General features: G+C 48.8%; 7 protein-coding genes across 7 annotated transcripts; 1 reads left to right on the top strand and 6 right to left on the bottom strand.

The window, feature by feature from the left end:
* Positions 1-191: 191 nt before the first annotated feature.
* Positions 192-673, bottom strand: ATNIH1004_005664 (uncharacterized protein; the record flags this gene model as incomplete). Its single annotated transcript, XM_033570314.1, has 2 exons — positions 192-553; positions 607-673. The coding sequence occupies 2 exons, from the start codon at positions 671-673 to the stop codon at positions 192-194; spliced, it is 429 nt and encodes a 142-aa protein (XP_033426346.1).
* Positions 674-998: 325 nt separating this feature from the next.
* ATNIH1004_005663 (uncharacterized protein) lies at positions 999-1,817 on the bottom strand (the record flags this gene model as incomplete). Its single annotated transcript, XM_033570313.1, has 1 exon — positions 999-1,817. One exon carries the CDS (start codon positions 1,815-1,817, stop codon positions 999-1,001), a length of 819 nt encoding a protein of 272 aa, XP_033426345.1.
* Positions 1,818-2,476: 659 nt separating this feature from the next.
* ATNIH1004_005662 (S-formylglutathione hydrolase) lies at positions 2,477-3,576 on the bottom strand (the record flags this gene model as incomplete). The annotated part of the gene is made up of 4 exons (XM_033570312.1): positions 2,477-2,662; positions 2,739-2,927; positions 3,003-3,223; positions 3,312-3,576. The coding sequence occupies 4 exons, from the start codon at positions 3,574-3,576 to the stop codon at positions 2,477-2,479; spliced, it is 861 nt and encodes a 286-aa protein (XP_033426344.1).
* A 290-nt stretch (positions 3,577-3,866) lies between these two features.
* On the bottom strand, positions 3,867-10,154 carry ATNIH1004_005661 (C50 family peptidase; the record flags this gene model as incomplete). Its single annotated transcript, XM_033570311.1, has 2 exons — positions 3,867-5,467; positions 5,522-10,154. 2 exons carry the CDS (start codon positions 10,152-10,154, stop codon positions 3,867-3,869), a joined length of 6,234 nt encoding a protein of 2,077 aa, XP_033426343.1.
* Positions 10,155-10,484: 330 nt separating this feature from the next.
* ATNIH1004_005660 (DUF5321 domain-containing protein) lies at positions 10,485-11,181 on the top strand (the record flags this gene model as incomplete). The annotated part of the gene is made up of 2 exons (XM_033570310.1): positions 10,485-10,920; positions 10,985-11,181. 2 exons carry the CDS (start codon positions 10,485-10,487, stop codon positions 11,179-11,181), a joined length of 633 nt encoding a protein of 210 aa, XP_033426342.1.
* Positions 11,182-12,037: 856 nt separating this feature from the next.
* AGC1 (citrin) lies at positions 12,038-14,335 on the bottom strand (the record flags this gene model as incomplete). The annotated part of the gene is made up of 4 exons (XM_033570309.1): positions 12,038-12,591; positions 12,644-12,806; positions 12,865-14,058; positions 14,156-14,335. 4 exons carry the CDS (start codon positions 14,333-14,335, stop codon positions 12,038-12,040), a joined length of 2,091 nt encoding a protein of 696 aa, XP_033426341.1.
* A 3,550-nt stretch (positions 14,336-17,885) lies between these two features.
* Positions 17,886-18,987, bottom strand: ATNIH1004_005658 (phosphatase PAP2 family protein; the record flags this gene model as incomplete). Its single annotated transcript, XM_033570308.1, has 3 exons — positions 17,886-18,590; positions 18,661-18,893; positions 18,954-18,987. 3 exons carry the CDS (start codon positions 18,985-18,987, stop codon positions 17,886-17,888), a joined length of 972 nt encoding a protein of 323 aa, XP_033426340.1.
* Between the last annotated feature and the right edge of the window lie 1,431 nt (positions 18,988-20,418).

Below are 20,418 nucleotides of genomic sequence, written 5' to 3'. Positions count from 1 at the left end.
AGAAGCGACTCTGTATGGCGTATACTAGTAACCTCCCCCTCAAATCCGTGATACGACCGACCCGCTTCGCCGGACTTGTTCTGCACAACGAAAAAGTGGTCTGAACCTCTGTCGTGTGGTAAAAGGGATACGACACATCATCCTGTCCCTCTCACGGGTTAAACTGGGAGGGATCCATCTAGCCCAGCCATTCAGCCACAATTTTGACGAAGGGACATATGTTCACTATTTCCTGTCTGACTGGGCCTGGAAACCACGCGCAGAAGAGATCGTAGACCATGAACAGCAGCATTGATTCCGTATGAATGCACGGGACATTGAATCCCTGTGTGCAGCCAAGCAGTGGCTTTACAGAAGCTGGGAGACTGGGCCATGGCGGTCGCTGCGCGCGTGAGCATGAACGAGGCAGTAAGAACGGTGAGACGGTTTCGCATCCAGAGAGTCTGGGCATCAGAGGTGCCGGTAGTGCCAGATGGATAGAAATACCGGTCCCGATGAAGATGCAGAGCGATTATGGACCATGTGTCGAAGGGATATGCCAGGATATGTTTGGCTAAGTTACTGTCTCCGCATCGGGTTGGATATTTCCCGTATGACCTGGCATACGCATCAGTGCAGCGCGAAGAGGTATAGCACCAGCATGGTGTAGCAGGTGGGACGATTCAAGTACCATAATGATCGGTTGGCGCCATCTGTTTTGCACGGGGATATGGGGACGACGGAGGAGTTGTTCCAGGTGCTATTCGGAGAGCGATTTTAGGTCTGTCTCTGCTGGGACTGCGAGGCGATTGCATCCGCGGTTGAGGACGAGGACGAGGAGATGCTGGATGGGCTGGAGGGGGATGTCATCGGGGTGGTGACGAAAGTGATGGGGGAGGTTAGGATGTATCAATTTGCTTCTTACACGGTACATGATGATAAGATGATTCATTATATGCCTATTCACTAATCCGATCCTCTCAATTCGTCCGGGAGTCCAACCGTCAGATTAATGTCAACTAGATAATATACATACGCTCCAACCACGAAGGCTCTGGTCTTCCAGCACAGGCCGGGAGATTCGGACAAGTACCGGGATCAAAGCCCGCATAATAGAAGAAGACGTTCTGTTTCGTCTGCAGATTCTCCCCTTGGACATTGGCCCCCCTCGCGGTGACATCATAACCCAGATAACCAGCGAACTCAGCCTCATTCGTTGCCTGAGAGGCGGCCAGATGGGCAAAATACGCAGTCGTATAGTGATCACTATGATCATTATCACTGATATTGTCCACGAAATTCTGGGTATTGATCCTCAATGGATCGAAATCATCAATGAGACGCGTCAGTACACTCGTCAATGAGTCCTTTGTGTAGGTCGCCTTCCCATTCACGGAATTAATGGTCTGGATATCCCCCTTCCAGAGCTTACTCAGACTTTCATGATTCGTGGACTCGAACCCAGACCCGTCCATGTTCCCGTCAGGAAGTTGCAAATACACCAGCGAGATATCTGGCTTTCCTTCCAGTGTGAACATAGGGATATGCACATTATCGTATCCCGCGTCCTCGGGGGTCCATTCATTGGGTACCCCGGCCATCATCGCATAGGCTGCCATAGACCCCTCCTGACGTCGGGTCCAGTATGCTGCGTCGTTGCCGGCGTCGCCAGCTGTTAGGAAGATGGTTCTTAGGGGTTCGTTACCGTGTACATTGTGCAGTAGGTCCGGACTGAGGAAGAGGAGGTCGTCGTCTTGGTGTGCGACGATGTTGAGGGTTTTGGCTGAGACTTGGGCGGCGACGAGACCTGCGAGGAGGAGACGTTGGACGGATTGCATTTTGAGGGAGGTAGAGGAATGGAGGAATGGATGGTGTAGCAGAGTGAGACATGGTACTTTTATGTTTTCAAAGGTTCGTTCTAAGGGATGGATTCTTGACCCTGGATTCTTTATTGTGATCATCAGCGCTCTAGAGCGGTGTTATGGTCTGATATGTTGGAATGTGGATGGAATGTGTCGTCAGTGTGCTATATGTCGAGGATAGAATCAATAGAGTCGGATGTAAGACGGAGGCTGTACTGTATGTTGATTGTTGATGATGGGGTTACGGTCTGTATACGAGTTGAGGCGGATTTCTCTATATTCTCTATATTCTCTGTAATCTATTCTTCCATTGTATATAACGAAATGGACCGTGCTAAAGACATGAGCCCTCATGACTGGAAGATCTCTCTAATCTATCTCATCTATATTCCAATTGAGAGCTGACCATTTGGTGTGCCGATCAGTATAAACTAGGGTCCGGACCGGCACAGCATGGCGTTGGTAGTACTATTTCCAGTAATATATTGGAAGTACTCATGTCTTTCTACAAATTCGCACACTACATCAATGATTTTATCTGACGGTCACTTCACAAGTCAGAAAATGACCCGTGTAAGAAATATCCATGACATTATGGTATGAACTCATCTCCCAAAGAAAGATAGAAACACCCACTATGCAAACAGGTATTTTGCCGCATGCTCGATATGCTCATCCGAGAATGTAGCGATAGTATAGTAGCTATGGTCATAGTCCGGCTGGTAGCGCACCCTAACGCCCTCGACGCCCGCCTCTTTGGCTGCTTTTTCAAAGTTCTCGGGCAGGAGCTGACCCTGCTTGTAGAAGTTGTCGCCAGTGCCCTGTTCTAGTCAGTCGTCTCCTCTCTCTCTATTTTTTTTTTTTTTTTTTTTTGGTTTACTGGAATTTATAACATACCACATCAATCAACACATCCAACGGACCCTTCCATTTCTTCACCAGCTCGGTAGCATCGTGCTCCTTCCACTTCTGCTGATCATCACCAAAGTATCCTCCAAACGCCTTCTGACCCCATGGGCAGTTAATCGGATTGGAAATGGGAGCAAACGCTGAGACGGACTTGTATTTTCCAGGGTTACGCAAGAACTAACCACAGTTCAATTAGAATAAATAGCAAGCAAAAAAATAAAGCCAATGAAGGTAGAGGATAGGATACTATACCAAAGTAAGAGCTCCATGGCCACCCATACTATGACCCGTAATGCTGACGCGGCTGGAATCCAGCTGAGGAAATGCCGCAAAGACAGTGTTGGGCAACTCCTCCGTAACATAAGTATACATGTTATATCCGTCGTGGTAAGGTGTCTTGGTTGCGTCCACGTAGAACCCCGCACCTGTCCCGAAGTCCCAGGAATCATTCTCGCCAGGAATATCCAGGCCTCCTACTGGTTGTTAGCAATGGTATACTAGGTATACTTCCAGACGAGCTCGAGGTGGCATGAAATGCAATGGATGGAATGATGGACTTACGGGGACTCGTATCCGGATATAGCACCGCGATCCCCTTTTTGCTGGCCCCGTGTTGGAAGAACCCCTTCTCGGAGCAGTTGTCAGCCGTACAGGTCAGCCCCGACAGGTACACGAGCACGGGAACTTTCTGCGAGGGCTGCTGCCAGGACTGTGGCGGGAGATAGAGATTGAAGTTCATCTCGCATTTTGTGGACGAGGTGACATGGCTCAGTTTGAGGAGTTTTCCACCGAAGGAGGCAATCGTTGCTTTGGTGGTGACAGCCATGATGAACGAATACTCGAGTTGATAGATGGAGTTAAGAATGGAGGTGGAGGGGCTGTTTATAATGAGCTCCGATGCGACGGTGAGGGGAGCCACTTCCCAGTGTGGGGAATCCCCTCACCGGGAAATTTTACTCTTTCGGGACATGCCATACAGTCTATACAAAGAACAACTCAGCTTGATATACAGCACCAAAGGCTCTCGCATTGCTAAATCTACATGTACAAAATAGACACCGATCCATGCACCTTCTCATCAAAGCGCCAATATCATCCCTTATGCAAAACCAATCTCTACCCCAAAAACACTGTAGGAACACCATAAATCACCGGCGCAGCTCCGTTCAAATACTTCAACACGCAGGCTTTTCGAGACTGTGACACAGCCTCGTCGAGGGTTGCCTGTGGACTAGTGAATCGGCGTTTCGATCCCCCATTTTCCTCTCTCATCAATCCCCACCGTTCGAACGTCGACTGTGCGAATCGATCGATGTCCTTGTCGGTGACATCCCACAAGGTGGCCACCAGGGCTGGACAACCTGCCTGCAGGTAGTTCATCGGAGTGCCGTAGGGCTCATACTCGCCTGCTTCAGTCAACGCACCACTGCTGCAGCCCATAAGGAAGGTGACCGCGCATTGGTCCAGGCGTCTGATTGTCCGCCCCCGAATGTACTGGGCACCGCTACCGTGTCCAAAGTAGAGGAACACACTCTTCGACTCCAGACCGTCCTTGAATTCTTCCTCGGAGGGCTGCCGCTTGACAATCCCGGTCCAACTCTCCAAGCCGGCCAGGCCCTTCTCAAACGTCTCTTGCGTTGTCTGCAGATCCCCCGTCGGGTTGAGAACGTAGATACCATTTTCGCGGTCAATCCCAAACCCCCGATCAATATTGCTGCTGCCTTCGTCCCGGAATCGCAAAATCCGGTCGCGCAGACACTCCAAAGATGGCACCCGACATACAGGCAGCCCCTGTAGGGACGGGAGAGATTCCCAGGGGAATAGATGCAGGGATTTATCCAAAACCAGGATAGTATGGCTCGGAGATTGTTGTCTATCCTCGGTTCGCACTGTCTCGTGATAGGCCCTCAACGCATCGAGGGTCTCAACAACCATCATATCGAAGTCGATCTCGTCGTACGCATTCCGCTCCCCTTGGAACTGTAGGATGTCTACCACAAAATAGAGAAGGTCCATTAATGTGTCTTCTCGATCTTCTTGGTTATCCAGGTTTTTGATCCCAATAAACAGCTCAAGAACGTTCGGATGCAGTGCCAATCTTGGGCTGTCAGTCCGGCGACCCTTCTGGCGGGACGGAAGGTGCTTATCCAGAATGCCATGGAAAGAAGTTGCAAATCGTGTCAACGGGGCGGTATCATGGGGCACGGGCGAGAAGATACCCCGGAATCCCCCAAACCACACGTTCTCGACATTCTGCAACAGGTTCTCCATGCGCATGTCAAGAGCCTCCCGGTTTTTCCACCAGTCCTTCTTTGATTGTCGGTCACTCTGAGCTTTGGCGGCATGTGCACTTTCGTTTGCGAGCTTGATAAGCTCCTGCATTTCTGCCCGGCCATCCTCAAACGTGAACTGCTCCTCGTCATCGTCAGAATTGCCCCTTTTGAGAGGTAGGCGCAAAAGGAATGGCGAACGGCCCCGGTGCAGCCTCGAAACGATAAACTCGCTGCAATCGGCACTCAGGGTCAAAGAAAGAACATTCCAACTCTCAGGCAGTATGTCAACGTATTCTCTCGTAAAGTTCGAGCACGGATCATCAGTGAGTTGGAAGGTTTCCTTCGAACTTGTCGGCCAAAGAAGTGGATCGCACAAGTCCGCCAGTTGTTTGTCGACGGTGATGGCAGCGTGCTCCCGTGTAAAAGCGCCAATACGGCCAATCTCTGCTGCTGTTAGATTTTTCCTTACTTATTTTCAAGTCCATGGGAGAAGATTACCATTCACATTAGCTGGGGACAGGGACAACGACGTTGAAGGCTCATGGGAGGTCACATGTGACAACATCGAGACCCGACTCATCAGACGAGACGCTGTGTGACTATCAAGTGTAGAACCCAAAGCTGTAGCAGACGAGAAAACGCTGTTGAGACAATCACCAGCCTTGGATAGCAAAACGTTAAAGTCTTCAGTCGCCTTCTGAGTTCGAGATCGTGTCCCTCGGGTAGGTGCTCTGGGTTTCCATGTAGTGGGCGTCTTGCTGGACGAATTAGTCTCTTTCGTAGGTCTGATGGGAGATTGCAACGATGGCAACGAAATCGTCGACTCTGGAAGCACGCAGTATACTGCATGGCTGGCGAAATTCCGAATGGCGTCAGCCAGAAGGTGCTCACTTTCCCCGATATGGAGAGAGATTTGACTGTCTCGAGAGACTGAGAACTTCCGTGCATCATCCAGTAAGGCCGAAGCTTTCTCGAACTCACGGAGCGCACGAGAACAAGATGCTTGTTGCCGGAAAATTTCACTCCTCATGTGAAGCAAAGACGTCGAGTCTGTCGTAGGTGGGTCAGTGCTCGGGCTTGCTGCTTTTGGCACACTTCGAGAAGTTGTTGTCCCGGCACGGGTCCTCCGTGTTGTCGTTGTCGTAGTCTGTCTAGTTCTTCTGCTGCTGGGTCGAACCTGGAGTTTTCCCATATTCTCTTCCAAGTCTGGGAGGCTGGGTGACGTGGAGCCATCAGAAACTTCCGAAGAAATGAAATTGGTAATGAACTTGTCAGCATCAAGCAAGGCTTGTAGCTCATGCTGATGGTGGCCTTCTGCTCTGTGAAGCGCGGCGAGTCCCAAATGCAAAGAAACAAGCTCGATACTGCTCTCGAGATCCTTTGAAAGTGCCTCTGCTTCTTCTAGGAGCTCTCGTCCTTCAGAAATGTGGCCCCCAAAGATCCAGTGGGAGCCTAGTTGTGCCTGGGATGCTATCAAGCGGACGTTTGCATTCAGCGTCTTGTTGATCTTCAGAGCTTGTTCTCCATAATATATAGCGTCCTGGAACAGACCCTGATGTGCAGATAAGCTTGAGAGATTAAGCAAAGAAGTGTGGTGAGAGCCAATATGAGGCCAGAAAGGTGCGCCTTGGGAATAGTTGATAGATGTAGTCGCCGCTTGAGACACGTCAAGCTTTGCCATCCCTTCCACAACTGTTTCCAGCTCGGAGTTTTCACCTGCCGGCAAACTCTTGTCCTGTTTTCTTTGAGCAATTTTTTCCACCTTGGCCCATATCCTGCAGTTCAACCTGACAGATAACTTGGCAAAGAAAAGCGCGTCATTAATGGAGCCTTGAGCAAACGAAAGGCGGGAGTTCATAAAGGCGGCATCCGCCACTAGTCTTTCCCATGCTATCTTGGTTAAAACAGAGCAACTGTTTAGATCTTGTTTTTTTCGGTTCTTCTCGTAAAGAGACCTCGCTGCAGATAGTGTTGCTGCTGCTTTCTCGATATCCCCCGTCTCAAGTGAATGTCCAACTCGTGCCAGTCGATGAGACAACGTTGCTAGACAAGATACCTCATTCTGGGCAAGGCACCTGTCTGCGCGAACAAGAAGGTCGTTTGCCTTTTTACAATATCCAAGCCGGCAGCACTGCAGCACAAGACGTGAAAGGATAATAATAGCCTCGGAGAAGTCTCCGGACTCTTGAATATCTGTTACACGGAGGATCAGTTCGAGGGCAGAAAGTTGAAGTTTCCAGAGACCGTGAATCTCTGTGTAGTCCACGACGGCCTTCATTTGCAGGATACAGTAGTCCACATCGCCGACATGCGACACAAGCGATTTCAAATCGTGACAGCGTCGCATGATTGAGGTCCAAGAAGATACGACGCTGTCCAGTTGATTAGGTTGAAGATCTCCTTGGTGAAGTCCTAAGGTAAGCCGAACCGAGTTCTTCAGATGAGTTTCAAATGGAGATAGGTCAGAATCCTGGCCGACGTCATCATTTTTAATGTCATTTGCAGCTTCGTCACACAATTGTTGTAAAAGCGAAAATTCCAAAGATGTCGGGCGCTCTAACGAGAAGCGGAGCCCACCGAAAACCACACGCAGACGCCGAATGGGATTGGCCTTCGGAGAGTATATGTCAAGGAGTTTAGTGAGCAAGACGGTCAAGGTTTTATGGAAAATATCGTCGTTCTGAGCGTAGAGATGCAGTTCCATCAATATTCCCATTTGCCACTCCAGTATGTGCCCCCGTAGCAACGGAGATAAAGTCTCGTCATCAAACACAGAGATCTTCGATCTTTTGGCCCGCAGCTTCACTTTCAAGTATGCAGCAAGCACCCGGCCTAACATAAAGCCATTGCTTTTCGGTTCTTGGCTGGTGCGATGAGGAAAGCCACTGGGGGTATCGGAGACGACTTGCTCCAACACACCTGCCTCTATATGCTCTTTGATAGATTGGAAGAATGCCTGTTCCGACTCGGAGACCATATTACCTTCCATATACACATGCGCAAGTCTTTCATATTTGAGAGCTGCAAATCCTGTGCTGCGTTGGGCAGGTAAACAAGGGGACAATAAGTTGGCGGACTGCTTCAGCAGAGGCAGAAGCTCGCGATAACCTTTACCGGCTTCCTTTTCTTTGAGATACCGAGACCAAAAAAGGTTGGACAATTTTACAAATCCCATGCCAGTCTGCTCGGCCACTGATTCTTCCGTGCTTTCTGTGGAGCTAATTGTTGTCAAAAGGCGTTGGCAGTCTGCCAAGCCGGAAAGTATATCCTCCCAAGAAGGCCTCTGCGACATAACCGACAATTTGCCCACAGCAGCAGCTGAATCAACAGCCGCAAGAGCAATACTCTGGCATGTAGCTACTCGCTTGGAGAAAGTTTCGTGTTCCTTTGTTTCGTGGTCTTCTGACGGTGGGCGTCCTATATAGCGTCGTAGAAACCTCAGAAAACCAGACAGATATTGATGAATTTGAGGTACCATGCCGTTTTCTTCCAGATTCTTGCCTTGTTGCTTCGCAACCATATCCCCAAACCAAGCCATCGCACGCTTCTTCAATTTGGCCGCTTCAACAAGCAGCTCATCGAGATCATTAGGGCTGCCTTTCAGTGGCATACCTAGGGCGGTGGTAGCTTCGGCCACCGCATTCGAAACACCAGTGAGGGTAAACTTTTTAAATTTCCGGACACCTTCAAAGTGTAGTAATGCGATTTTGCAGCGCACAGTGGCTAACGTAAGGGACTGCATGCTGGAAAAAGGAGTCAGGGACTCGGTAAAAAGTTGCAAAGCTTCATGCAAGCAACCTGCTTCCTGAGCAAGCTGCCCCAAAACTGTCGCGATCTTTGCTACTGAGAGGCTGTCTTTCAAGTCTGTACGCTTGGGGGTTTTGGAGACTGCCGATTGAAGTCGAACAATTGCTTTGTAGGCTAAAGCAAACTCAGTCTTCTCGATTCCTTTGATATTATGGGAAAAGTTAGCAAGGTAGCGTGCTAGTGGATCCCACACTTCTCTTCCGTCATCGCAAATGTGTCCTGAGATGTGCCAACTAATACAGCGGATTTCGAGCGCCAGAAGCTGAAGATTCAAACATGTTATGGGTTTCAGGTGGTCTTTAGCCGTGCTGTCGTTGGTGGATTTTTGAGATCCCGAAGATAAAGATAACACCGTATTCGATAGCAGTTGAAGTTGAACTGCTGCCTTGTCTTTTGCAACGGCCCCATGGTCCAATGCAGCAAGTATAACGTTGGCGGGGCTGCTCGAGTTCGACAGTTGTAGCGACGACGCTACTTTTTGTATCGTTGAGACCTTCTTTTCTGAAGCGATGAGCCGTAGAGAATTTGATTGAAATGGGACTAGCAAGGAAAGCAGCGGCTTGACCTCGGTGATGTTGGAGAATACGATGAGATCCGACATGTGTTCATTTGTTCCGTCCTCGTGGCCTTCCTCGTTCCTTTTCCTGTCCGTCGGTTTTTTGCGTATTGTGGCCTGGCTATTCAGATATTGCTGGATCCTTCTCTTTAGCCCCCTCAACTCCTTGTAAGCCATGTCATTCAGCCCTAACGACAGATATCGTCCTGCTAGGACGCATGCACCTTGTTCTAGTTGAATATTCGGGATCCCATTGTCCTGATTGCTCTGATCGAGCTTCAAAATCCGCAACGAGGCCAGCGCCATCGACGCACATTCAGATACCGCTATTAACCCGCTGTCTGTAGTTTTTCGTGGTGATTTCCTGGCAAGGCTGGGCGAGGTCGATTGCGATGACGGATGCAGTTTCACTGCATCCGAAAGCGTTTTCAAGGACGCGTTGAACACGTCCGTGGCAAGAACCAATTTCTCCTGGTGTGATAAGTGTGCAGCATCCTTTTCTGCTAATGTGTTCAGTACAGCGTCTCGCCCTGAGGCCGTCCTCGACACAGTCGACGTTTTTGTCCGGGTCGTACTCGTCCCAGAACCCTTAGTGGTCCTCGCTCGTCTTTTCGTAGCATTGTTTTCAAGGTCTGGGGAAGTCTTCGAGGGAGCTCCAAAAAGGGTTTGGAGGGTCAACACTGTGGCATTCGAGCATGCCGCAGTAGAGCGTACGGCCTGCTTCACCGACTCCACCGAGGAGTCGGGTAGTATACTAGAGACCGTCATGGGGGGCTAGCGTTTTTGTATCGAATAGATGATATGATATGTTTGCTCTCGCCATCCGCAAACAATAGTCGTGAACAATCAGATTCGAGACTCAACTCAGGGAGAACGATGTACACGATTACTTTGCCGTAACCCAAGCCCAATTCACGTTGTCGCAGCAACGGCCGCGAGCTGAACCCAGACGGGAATAGCGTCGCCAAGACTCCGACTCTCCGATCTTTTTCGCCTGTCATGGCCAGCATGGAGAGAAGCCGGGGGAGACATCTCGTCTCGACGTTGAGGTCACATCCACGCTGTTGGGGTTCTGACATGCCGAAAATGCTCTCTGCAATGCCTCTGCTTAGATCCATTGCAACTAATGGGCTACTCATTCCCCGGGTTGCTAAGTCGATCTGGGTATCCAGCCCTGTACAAGTCCGTCTACATTCTACGTCCAAAGCCATACCAAGGTTGGCTCAACGTTCGGTATGGACGTCTATGATCCCCAAGTTCCTGCGCAATCGAAGTGCAAAGGACGCATCGGATACTCCCAAATCGAAAGAATGGAATCCCGCCAGTTTCTACATCATCATCTTTATCTTGATCGGCTCGCAAGCCATTCGGATGATCGCGCTCAAAAACGACTACAAGGCGTACACGCGAACGACAGACGCTAAGATCCTCCTCCTCCGCGAGGTGATTGAAAGGGTTAAGAACGGGGAAAAAGTTGACGTTGAGAAACTGTTGGGGACCGGAGATGCAGGGAAAGAGAGGGAATGGGAAGAAGGTTTGTTTTACTATTGGTATACTGGGGTTGTTCTCTGCTAACTGTTTATTTTCTTGCATTGCAGTGCTCCGGGAGATCGAAGCAGAGGATTCACTGTGGCATCGCAAATCCAAAAACTCGGGAGCGGAACAGCAGCCAGAAGTTCAGAAAGAACAGAAGTGGTTGGTGTCTACAGACAAGGAACCCGTGATACCAGAAGAGAAAGAGAATGCCGAACCCTCGAAAGACAGTTCCTCACAGCGGAAGATCAATTTCTTCTAAATACATCTACTTGTCAAGCTCGCAGCGCTGTTTTGCACTGCCCACAGAACATCTACATATGATTTTCGATAGTACGGATCTAACACGGTCATTTATCCCTATTTCTCTATGGTACGTTTTAAAACTCCAATTGGTAAAGAACCGAGCTGATGAGATCATTCTTTAGAACCACATTGATTAAGAGACGTACGGAAGCAACTGTTCATTGGTTTAGCTATTAGATTTGTATATATTTTAAAATGATACCCGCAGCGTTTCGTGTGGATTACTGGGGCATTGCCAGCATGGAACGGGACTCCAGCAACTTACTTTAACTACAATCCTATTCCAAGTTATTAGTCAACGAGCCTCAATTGTGATCCATATTTCCAACCATTGCCTGAAATCATTTCACTAAGCAAAATGAAAGTTGCCGCGAGTTCCAGCAGAAAAGTTTCCTTGAAAACATACACAAGAAAATTTTATAGGGCATTGGCTTCTAAATTATAAAACAATATTTGGCATCATGTATTAAGAATGTACAAAACGGTGAATCTCACCAACCCAAGAACTGCGAAACGAGCCAAGATAAGGTCTAGGATGTTCATGCAAATTGGGAATGGTAATTCCCCCTCCCCCTGGTCTATCTGCTTTTGTTACAATATGCAAAAGATGGTTCCTGTATGGACACGGGAAAAGATGGATGAAATGAAGGGAATACAAGCATGGTCTTCGCCCAATCAGAACCAAAACCCCGAGAACCCAAATGAGGTTGGACAGTATAAAAACACAAGGTATTTCCATGGCAGAACAAAGGAGAAAACAAGGCGGAAATGGATCATATCGCTATTGAAATACATGGGCATGCATGCGTTATTTACGGTTGCCTCGAAGGTTGGAGAAACTTGGGCCATTTCTCTGTCGACGGTATCGGGGTACGGCCTATGTTCTCGTCCAGGTCGAGGATGAGTTTCAGAGCGTTCCTCGACCGGAGGTAGGGAAGGGGCGCCCTGGCGACCTGGAGGCCGACACCGGGCTCGATCTGTCCGGAAGGGGAAACTTCGGGCACGGATCCGGGCATAGGCAGCCAATTCTGCAGCACCTCGTAGGCTGCGAGAGTGAAACCGAACTGGGGAGAGGAACGGAAGATACGGGCGGGCCCACCTTTGAAGAAGGCCTTGAAACCTTCATCCCTCCAGATAGTGGTTGCGCAATGACGAAGGCCGGTGTATCTCGTCTCACCTTTGCGGGCTTCAACTTGCAGACGGGTTTTGATGACGTCGCAAGGGGTCGTCAGATAGGCCGCAGGCATACCAGCAATAGCACCGGCGGTGAGCAGCTGCACGATGCCGAGCTTATGGTTCTGGGTCTCGCCGAAGAAGTCGGCTTTCAAGTGGGAGTATGTCGGGAAGTAGATGGCGGAGAACGGCACTGTCCGCTAGTGTTAATTAGGTCCAGGGAAGCACAGGCACGTTGCACTTACCGTCACGAAGCAAGCAGGCGCTGGCTCCCTTATACAGCCCCATCAATCCCAGGTTCTTCACAATCCAAAGAGCAGACCGACGAGGTGCACCCTCAACTGATTTCGCGATCTCGCCCTGAACTTGCAGACGAATCTTGACGATCTCCAGAGGGTTGGTGAAGATCTACAGAGAGACCTGCTGTTAAAACGGGCCACCGATTGATGCGAGGGTCAGAACTTACGACTTGGCATGCTCCGGCCGTGCCACCAGCCAGAATCTCATGGCCATACGAAATTTTGCCATTCTCTTTATTGCTAAAGTACCCACGGACCAAGTCATTGACGGTGAGCTTAATAGCCTTCTCCGGAGCAACGCCGATCAGCTGGGGAATAACTCCGGAATACAGGCCTGTGAACCCCTCGTTCCGGATAACCTTCCTTGCGCAGTCAAGGGAGTTGTTGTACAAAGTCTGGCCAACATGGGACGACCGTTGGTTCTGCATACGGGTCTTCACCAGATCAATGGGATAAACCATGAAAGCTCCGAAAGCACCCGCAAGACTGCCTAGAGCAAAATGGTGGACAGACTCAAGCACGCCGTATAAGATCGATTTAGTCTTGTCCGCCGCTTTATGCGCAGCGTCCGCTGCGGCTTGTCCGGCGACCGCAAGAGGCATACGCCATGACGAATCAATGACCTTGGCAAAATCCTTTTGAGAGAGTCTTCCCGAAGGCGCGTCCAATCCAGCGAAATGGAACAGGATATCCGCCTCCATGGGAGTGAAAAGGGAGAATCGAGTAACACGTGCCGCCTCGTTGAGGAAATCGGAGCGCGTGATCTTCCCGTCATCGCTCTTCTGGGTGGCTTCGCGCACAATCACATCAATCATATCCATCTCCCGCATGACGTTCTGAAAGGCGCGGACGGTGGCATAAGAGATCTTGGTGCCGGTCGAAATGTTGCACAGACTAGGAAGGTGTTCCAAAACATAGTCCGACAGCTTGTGTTTCGAGGTTTCGAGGATGATGTGCTGGAAGTCTTCGGGGTCGATGTAGCCATCCCCGTCTTTATCGAAAATGTGGAAAGCCTGCCGGATTCGCTCGCCCTGCAAGCCTCGCAGCATTTGAGCGAACTGGGGGTAGGTCATGTCGTGTCGGCTCTTGGTCCGTCCGGTATACAGGGAAGCCCATTCTGAATTCCAATCGAAGGGGATGCTATCTTTGGTCTTATTGAGGTTGTAAAGATTCTGAAAAGTTTCCCATTTCACGGTGCCTGTGCCATCCAAGTCGAACAGGCGAAAGGCGATCTCATACTCTGCATCCGGCTTACCCAGAAGGTTTTCGAACGTTGACCAGTCTCCGAGGGAGAGTCTGCCGGATCTGCGCTTATCCGCGACTCTGAAAAGGATAGCATAATGTTCGCGCTTGATTTTGTGCTATTGAGGTGGAAGACTGCGTTAGCTGAGGCCACGAATTGTGATGACACATCATGCGAAAACAAGGCAATGCGAGAATAGGGGTTACGAAACGTACATAGTCCTCATGCTTAGGGGCAATAGCATTAACAAAGTCATCTTCCGTCATATACAATTCCCCTGTGGTCTCATCTTTTCGCGCATGACGGTGAAAGTTGGCCTTGGCCTGCTGTGACGGCTGGGGCTCATCGGAAGTGCCCATTAAGGACTCCTTGACTGCGTCCCTGGTGATGGGCATTGTGACAGGGGGAAAAGAAATCAACCCAAGAAACGATCAATCCAAAGGTCTGGAGGGCCAAAATCCAAGAAAGGGAAACCCAGGAGGAAGAACCCAAGGAATTCCTGGTGTGACGAGAACGAGATATGAAGGGGTTGGGATAAGGAAAACTGTGTGGAGACAGGATACTATGGAAAAAAAAAAAGAAACGGGGGACTGAATGACAAGAACAGTTACAGCTCACTGAGGGGGAAGTCTAAACAAACCAGTGATTGTCTTTCAAGAAAAACTCTATGTTGTCTATAAATTCCTTGTTCTTATTTTTCTTCTCTCCTTTGTACCTTCAGGCAAGATATTCTTCGCCTCAGCTGATATTTTGGGAACACAGAAAAAAAAAAAAAAGGGCAATAAATCCCAGGGAATCGACCACGAGTCACTGGGCCAGACGCAGCTTCACCGCCCCTGGAATGCGGTAAATTACCCGGTGAGGGACTTTGTTTATGCAATCGGACTTGGGGCCGAGCAAGCAACAGCAATGGCAATGGCAATGGCAAATAGCAACAGCACCAGGAGAATCGGATGGAATCACTAGGTGAGACAGCCTTATCTCCGCAATCCCTGCTTCGTCGCACTTCTGATAACAATTATGTCCTGCTTCGGGAAATCAAGGATTAGAGGTCCTGAACCAAGATTTCGCAGTGGTTGATGTCCCGAGGGCTGGGACGAGCCACACCCGGCAAACTCCGGAACGTCCAACATCCAGTGACCGCCGCTGGAAGACCCCTCTGGGGCAAACCACGAAGGCTCCATTCTAAACATGCTACATCTGAGCAATTAACTGACAGTTCTTACTCCGTACATACTACCTTAGTGGCAGTAGTTATTGGATTGGTTAGTACAGAGTGTATTGGCTACCTACTGTTCCAGTGAAGGGACTCAGAATGTCGGGATGGGAATTTCCAGGTGAGAACCCGACCTTTCACATGACACTTTGCCACCTGACGAGACCAGTAAAACCATGTTCCATCACGAAAACCAAGAGGAGAGAGCATTCCACTCCCCCCATTTCGGCCCGATCAGGGCGGGTTGGATTGTGGTGCTGCGAATCGCAACCACCGTCTCCGCCTTCGGTGGGGGAAAATGTGGGTCCGCGTTGGAGAAACTGAGCAGCCTCAGGCATCCAGCCCCGGTATCGCTGCTCCTCCTCACTCGGCTTTGGTCCGAGATGTCTCTCCCGCATATCAGTCTCGAACCGTCCGTAACTTCAGATAATTGTACGGAGTATGGAGTATGTCCTGATTATTTTGATAGCCACATACAATGAATGATAGTCTGTTAGCATCCAGTCACTACCCATTATTCAACCTGAAGGCGCCGAGCAGATTCGCAGACTTGTTGTGTCGGCTTCTGACAAAAGGATGCGATGAGATGCAAATAACTGGAGTAGACAAGCCTGACAGCAATCTGTGTACTCCAGAATACTCACGTACTTTTATGCACAAGACAAGAATGAAATAGGTACGTAGGTGAGAAAACTTTTAGAACCTACTGACGAAAGGGATCTCTTGGCATATTGAAAATCCGGGCTGAATTAGCTATCCTATTCCCTTCGATGAGGAGTATGTAGTGCCGAGGGAAGACAGTTCTGGCATTGGATACACATTCTCGACTAAGATTAAATAAGTCGAGCCGAGTGGATAACTAACTACAGAGTAATCAACAGCAGGATGACTAGCTAAACACCACCTGAAGAGGTAAGCGCGGAGACTACCTGTCAGTGAATGACTCCTGGCGGATGAGTTGCTGAGAGAAGTTGTATCTGCGGAAGATGCAGATCGTGTAGTACTGTGTACAGAGTAGTACCTATGCCAATGTCTCAGCACAAGCTGCAGACTGCAGACTGCAGAAATGAACACAAAATACCTCACTCAAGGTGCATGATTCATTCACTCCGGTGCATGGCATATTACATTGCATATTAAGGCACTTAGTGAGGTACATGGCTCCTTCATAACCTTTGTTATGTCATGTATCTCAAATTCCAACCCAAAGTAGGTCGTGGTCGTCCATTTGACTTCAGGAAGCGATGACAGGTCGGCAATCTCCTGCACCTTTTGAGGTGTCATGCAGCCAGTGATGATGATATGAAACTGCGGCATTGGGTCCGGCTCTATATACGGCTGAATCACTCCTGTTAAAGTCTCTATCCAGGCAAATCATTTTTCACTCTCAAACCAAACAAGTGTGTAGTTTCCTCCAGAACATTGCCTAGTCTGGGCCCGTTCTGTTCGACCAGTAACTGCACAATACTGAACCCTTTCTGGCCCAGCAGGTTCCTCGGCTCCAAAGTCTGTTGTTGTTGTTGTTGTTGTTGTCCATCTTATTTCTGGCAGCAATGGCATGCTGGCAATCTCATGTACCTTCTGGGGCATTGTAAAATCAGTGACAATAATAGGAAACTGAGGCTCCAATTCTGAGTCTGGCTCGAACACTCTAGCTGAAGATACTGGATGCACATCTTTGATTACCCTCAAACCAGATAACTATATCCTGTCTTTCGGAACATTCCCCAGCCTGGTCCCGCTCATTGCCATTATCAGTAACACAATACTGGACAGTTTCTGGTTTAAGTTTCTCCGAACCAATATTGGTCGTCATTGGGGGCGATGAGAGACCAGCAAGCTCTTGAACTTTCTGGGGCGTCATAAAATCAGTGATAATAATAGCAAACGGCGGCCCCGGATTAAGCCTTCTCTTGCTCAAAATGCTCTAGTTGCTGCTTGCCATGCCCTTGCTGGCTAGGGTGAAAACTTATCTTTTCGTTTGCTGTTCACATCTTCTCCGACCATTCGTCTTTGCACCAGGCGGGCCCTGGTGGTCCCTCCGTAGCTCGTGTCGTTCTCGTTTGGATATTCGTACATTACTCCTGGAGAGCTAGGGAAATATGTAGGTTATTTTCTTTCCCTTCGCTTGGTAGGAGGTCATATTCTTGTATTATCATGGTGATGCTGTCCAATCCAGGAAAATCATGCACCTCGTGCATCGTAGTCAAGGACCAAGACAATCGGAAATCATGGGTATCACAGGATGTCATATATTCTGTTTGTTCTAATATATCTGTATCGCAGGTTCTATAGTATTGTGTACTTCCATGGTTGCTCTAAGTTAGTGTTTTTGTCTATTTGAATGTCTTCATCGTGATAAGATGTATAACTTCCACTAACATCTTGGATTACGTAGAAAGGCGCTAGTCAGTGTGCATACTTCCAGACAGTTCGAGGTAATCAGTAAACAGCCTACTCAATATTAAGAGCTATAGAACTGTCTTCATTCTATCGTCTATTGGCTAATTTGACTTATTGGGGCCTCCTGAGGGGGAAATTATTACTTACTTAGGAATGTTCAAGTCTCTCTGAAAAGATAATATGACCCAAAGTTATGTACCCAGAGGCAATGCCTATTCTTATACCAATCTTGGATAACAGGAGAATCTTTGACATGCCCAAAGAATAATGAGTCAGACTTAGACAGTATAAGAATACAACTATCTCATCTCGTTGCCCAGTCACTACTACTCCGGCCTCTCAACCCGAAGCAGCTGAAACAGAGACCTTTCCACCGGCAACAGACCCAGCATAACACGATTGAACCGGTACGCAGTCATCGCCACACAGGCACCGACGCAAGCATCCAGGAGAAAGTGATTTGCTGTTGCAAAAATCGTATACCCCATCATCACTGGCCACAGCGGCGCAACAGCGCGAAGGTACGAGTGAGGGCTGAAGTTCAGCAAGCAAAACGCGATGAAGAATGAGTTTCCGAAATGCATAGAAGGCATCGCTGCGATCGTCAACTGGAATTTATTCTGAGTCCATGCGGAACCGCTTCTGTCCCTGTGCAAGACATCGATGAAACCGTCCTCCTCAGGAAGTAGACGAGGAGGCATACATCTCCAAACGGTGAGGATACAAAATGCAATCACGTTTTCTAATGCAAGTGCGCGTCGGATTCCTTGGTATTTGTCCCGTGGGATGAACGTATAGCAGTACACCAGGAACATGATGCCGAGGACAATATGCGAGTAGTATATCTTTGCTAGGACGGGCATCAGCCATGGGATTTTCTCTAGGACAAACCTCTGCACCGACAGTTCGATATCGACGTGGAGGAAGCGTTCAAGGACGAGTATCTGATGGGCATGGCACTCGGCGGTGTCAAAGATTGGTTTGTGGCCAGCAATCTGTCGGGCAGAGAATGCTCGCAGACCTTGATAGATCTACGTCAGATACGGTCAGTTCGACCTGGTCGGAACAGAATGAAACAGCCGTAATGGATGGAACTCTTACCCAGTACGTGAGCACCCAGTACCATATCTCTAGTAAAAAAGGAAAATGTGCCAGGATTCGGGATTGGAGTGTGCGACGGGGGCCAGGAGAGCGAAAGTAAAGGTCCTGGTTTGCTGGCTTTGGTGTCTGCTGGCTGTCACCCAGCAATGGATCCTCGACCGATGGTGTTTCCCGTATTCGGACATTACTGCGCCTGTTGATGATAGTCCCTGCCGTGAAGGTAGCTACAATTGCTGTGATGGGATCGTCAGAACGCCCCAGAGGCTCGTACAGAGGATAGCCTGATAACTTACCACCAGGTTCGATGATATTGCGCAAAGGGCTCATGATTAATGGCGGAATTAATAGTATGCATGCAATAACCACAACTCTTAGGACTTGGTTTCAGCCCTGCCAAGGGATTCGATGGATGAGCTTAATCGAGAACGTAACCGAGAGAAACGAGTGACAATTAAGGAGGAGGAACTATACCAAAAAAAATAAATAAATAAAAGGCCAGTCCATTCAAATATTCAAGTTGAATGAAACGAGCATAGACTATGAAGACGGCAGCCGCCATGAACTGTCTGGTCTTCCGTGACTTCCGTCTGTGAGGTCCAGCTCATACCGCGTTGGATTGCAAGCGAAGTAGAACTCAAGATAACATTGGGTCAAATTTTCCTGTATGTATATGTCAGCTTGAAGTCAGGATGGGTTTCAAGTTGAACAGTGCATTGAGATGTTTGTTCGGAATGAGACAATTGACCGAGTTTATTCACTCCTACCGAAGTATATTCTCACTTATTACATATTTGCATTTCGTACTACAAAGTTCATAAAAATATCATGTACTCAACAATAATATTTGAACTCAATGGACCAGTATTAGAAGACCGTAGTGTCCTGTACAGAGTGGTATCCGCACTATTGCCACTCGCGGACTCACCCTGTAGTACTCCGTACGACAGCTTACAACTCAGCAAGTGTGACTGCACACGCTAATTCTGCAGGTGAAGATATCCCATGGCTTCAGTCACCGTGATGGTAATGCAGAAGATTGTCATTGGTAGCTTTATGGTTACTCGCCGGGTGCCAGTTTTATACGATCTTGCTATGGTTTTCTATCTCTATCTCTCTCTCACTCTCTGGATAAGTAGAGGATCATTATTTCTGCGTTGATTTGATTTTATTTCAAAAGATGGGAAGGACGAATGATCTGTATGAAAGAGAAAGACAGCTCGTAGGAAAGTCGAAGCCGCACAATTATCAGACCTCAGTCTAAATATATTCAACACCATGCCTAGTTACTTGACACACCAGACCCACCATTCTATAATAAACTCTGCAGAAAGTGATCAAATCATCCTGATCGAATGCTGCAGACCATTGTCCCATAAACCAGACCAATTGCAGATATCAATTTCCCCATCACCGGGGGACAGATCTCGTTGGACCAGTCTGGTATCATGGCATGACTGAGTCTCCACGAGCGGAGATCCTGTCCGCGTTGTATGATTCGCCTGTCTCCTGCAGTGACCCTTGGACTAGAGTGTGATGGAGGAGAGACTGTGCTTCGTCGTGCAGGGTGCTGGCGCTTCGAGGCCACTGTCTGCCATCATTGGCCTGCCGCCCCCCCGTTGCCCCTCCAGCGAGAGACTATATAGCCGCACATATCTCCCTGCTTCAACTCTTGGGACATTCTGTGTTTGAGGTTTTCTGGGGCCTGACTTTTCGTTCTCTTTTCCATTCTATTTTTGTCGTCTATTCGTTTGGCTGGCC

Source organism: Aspergillus tanneri (genome assembly GCF_003426965.1).
Source record: "Aspergillus tanneri strain NIH1004 chromosome Unknown AapTan_4_pilon_pilon_pilon, whole genome shotgun sequence".
In the NCBI taxonomy this organism is placed as follows: Eukaryota; Fungi; Ascomycota; class Eurotiomycetes; order Eurotiales; family Aspergillaceae; genus Aspergillus; species Aspergillus tanneri.
The sequence above is the reverse complement of the archived record's forward strand: the minus strand, read 5'-3'. Positions and strand labels throughout refer to the sequence as shown.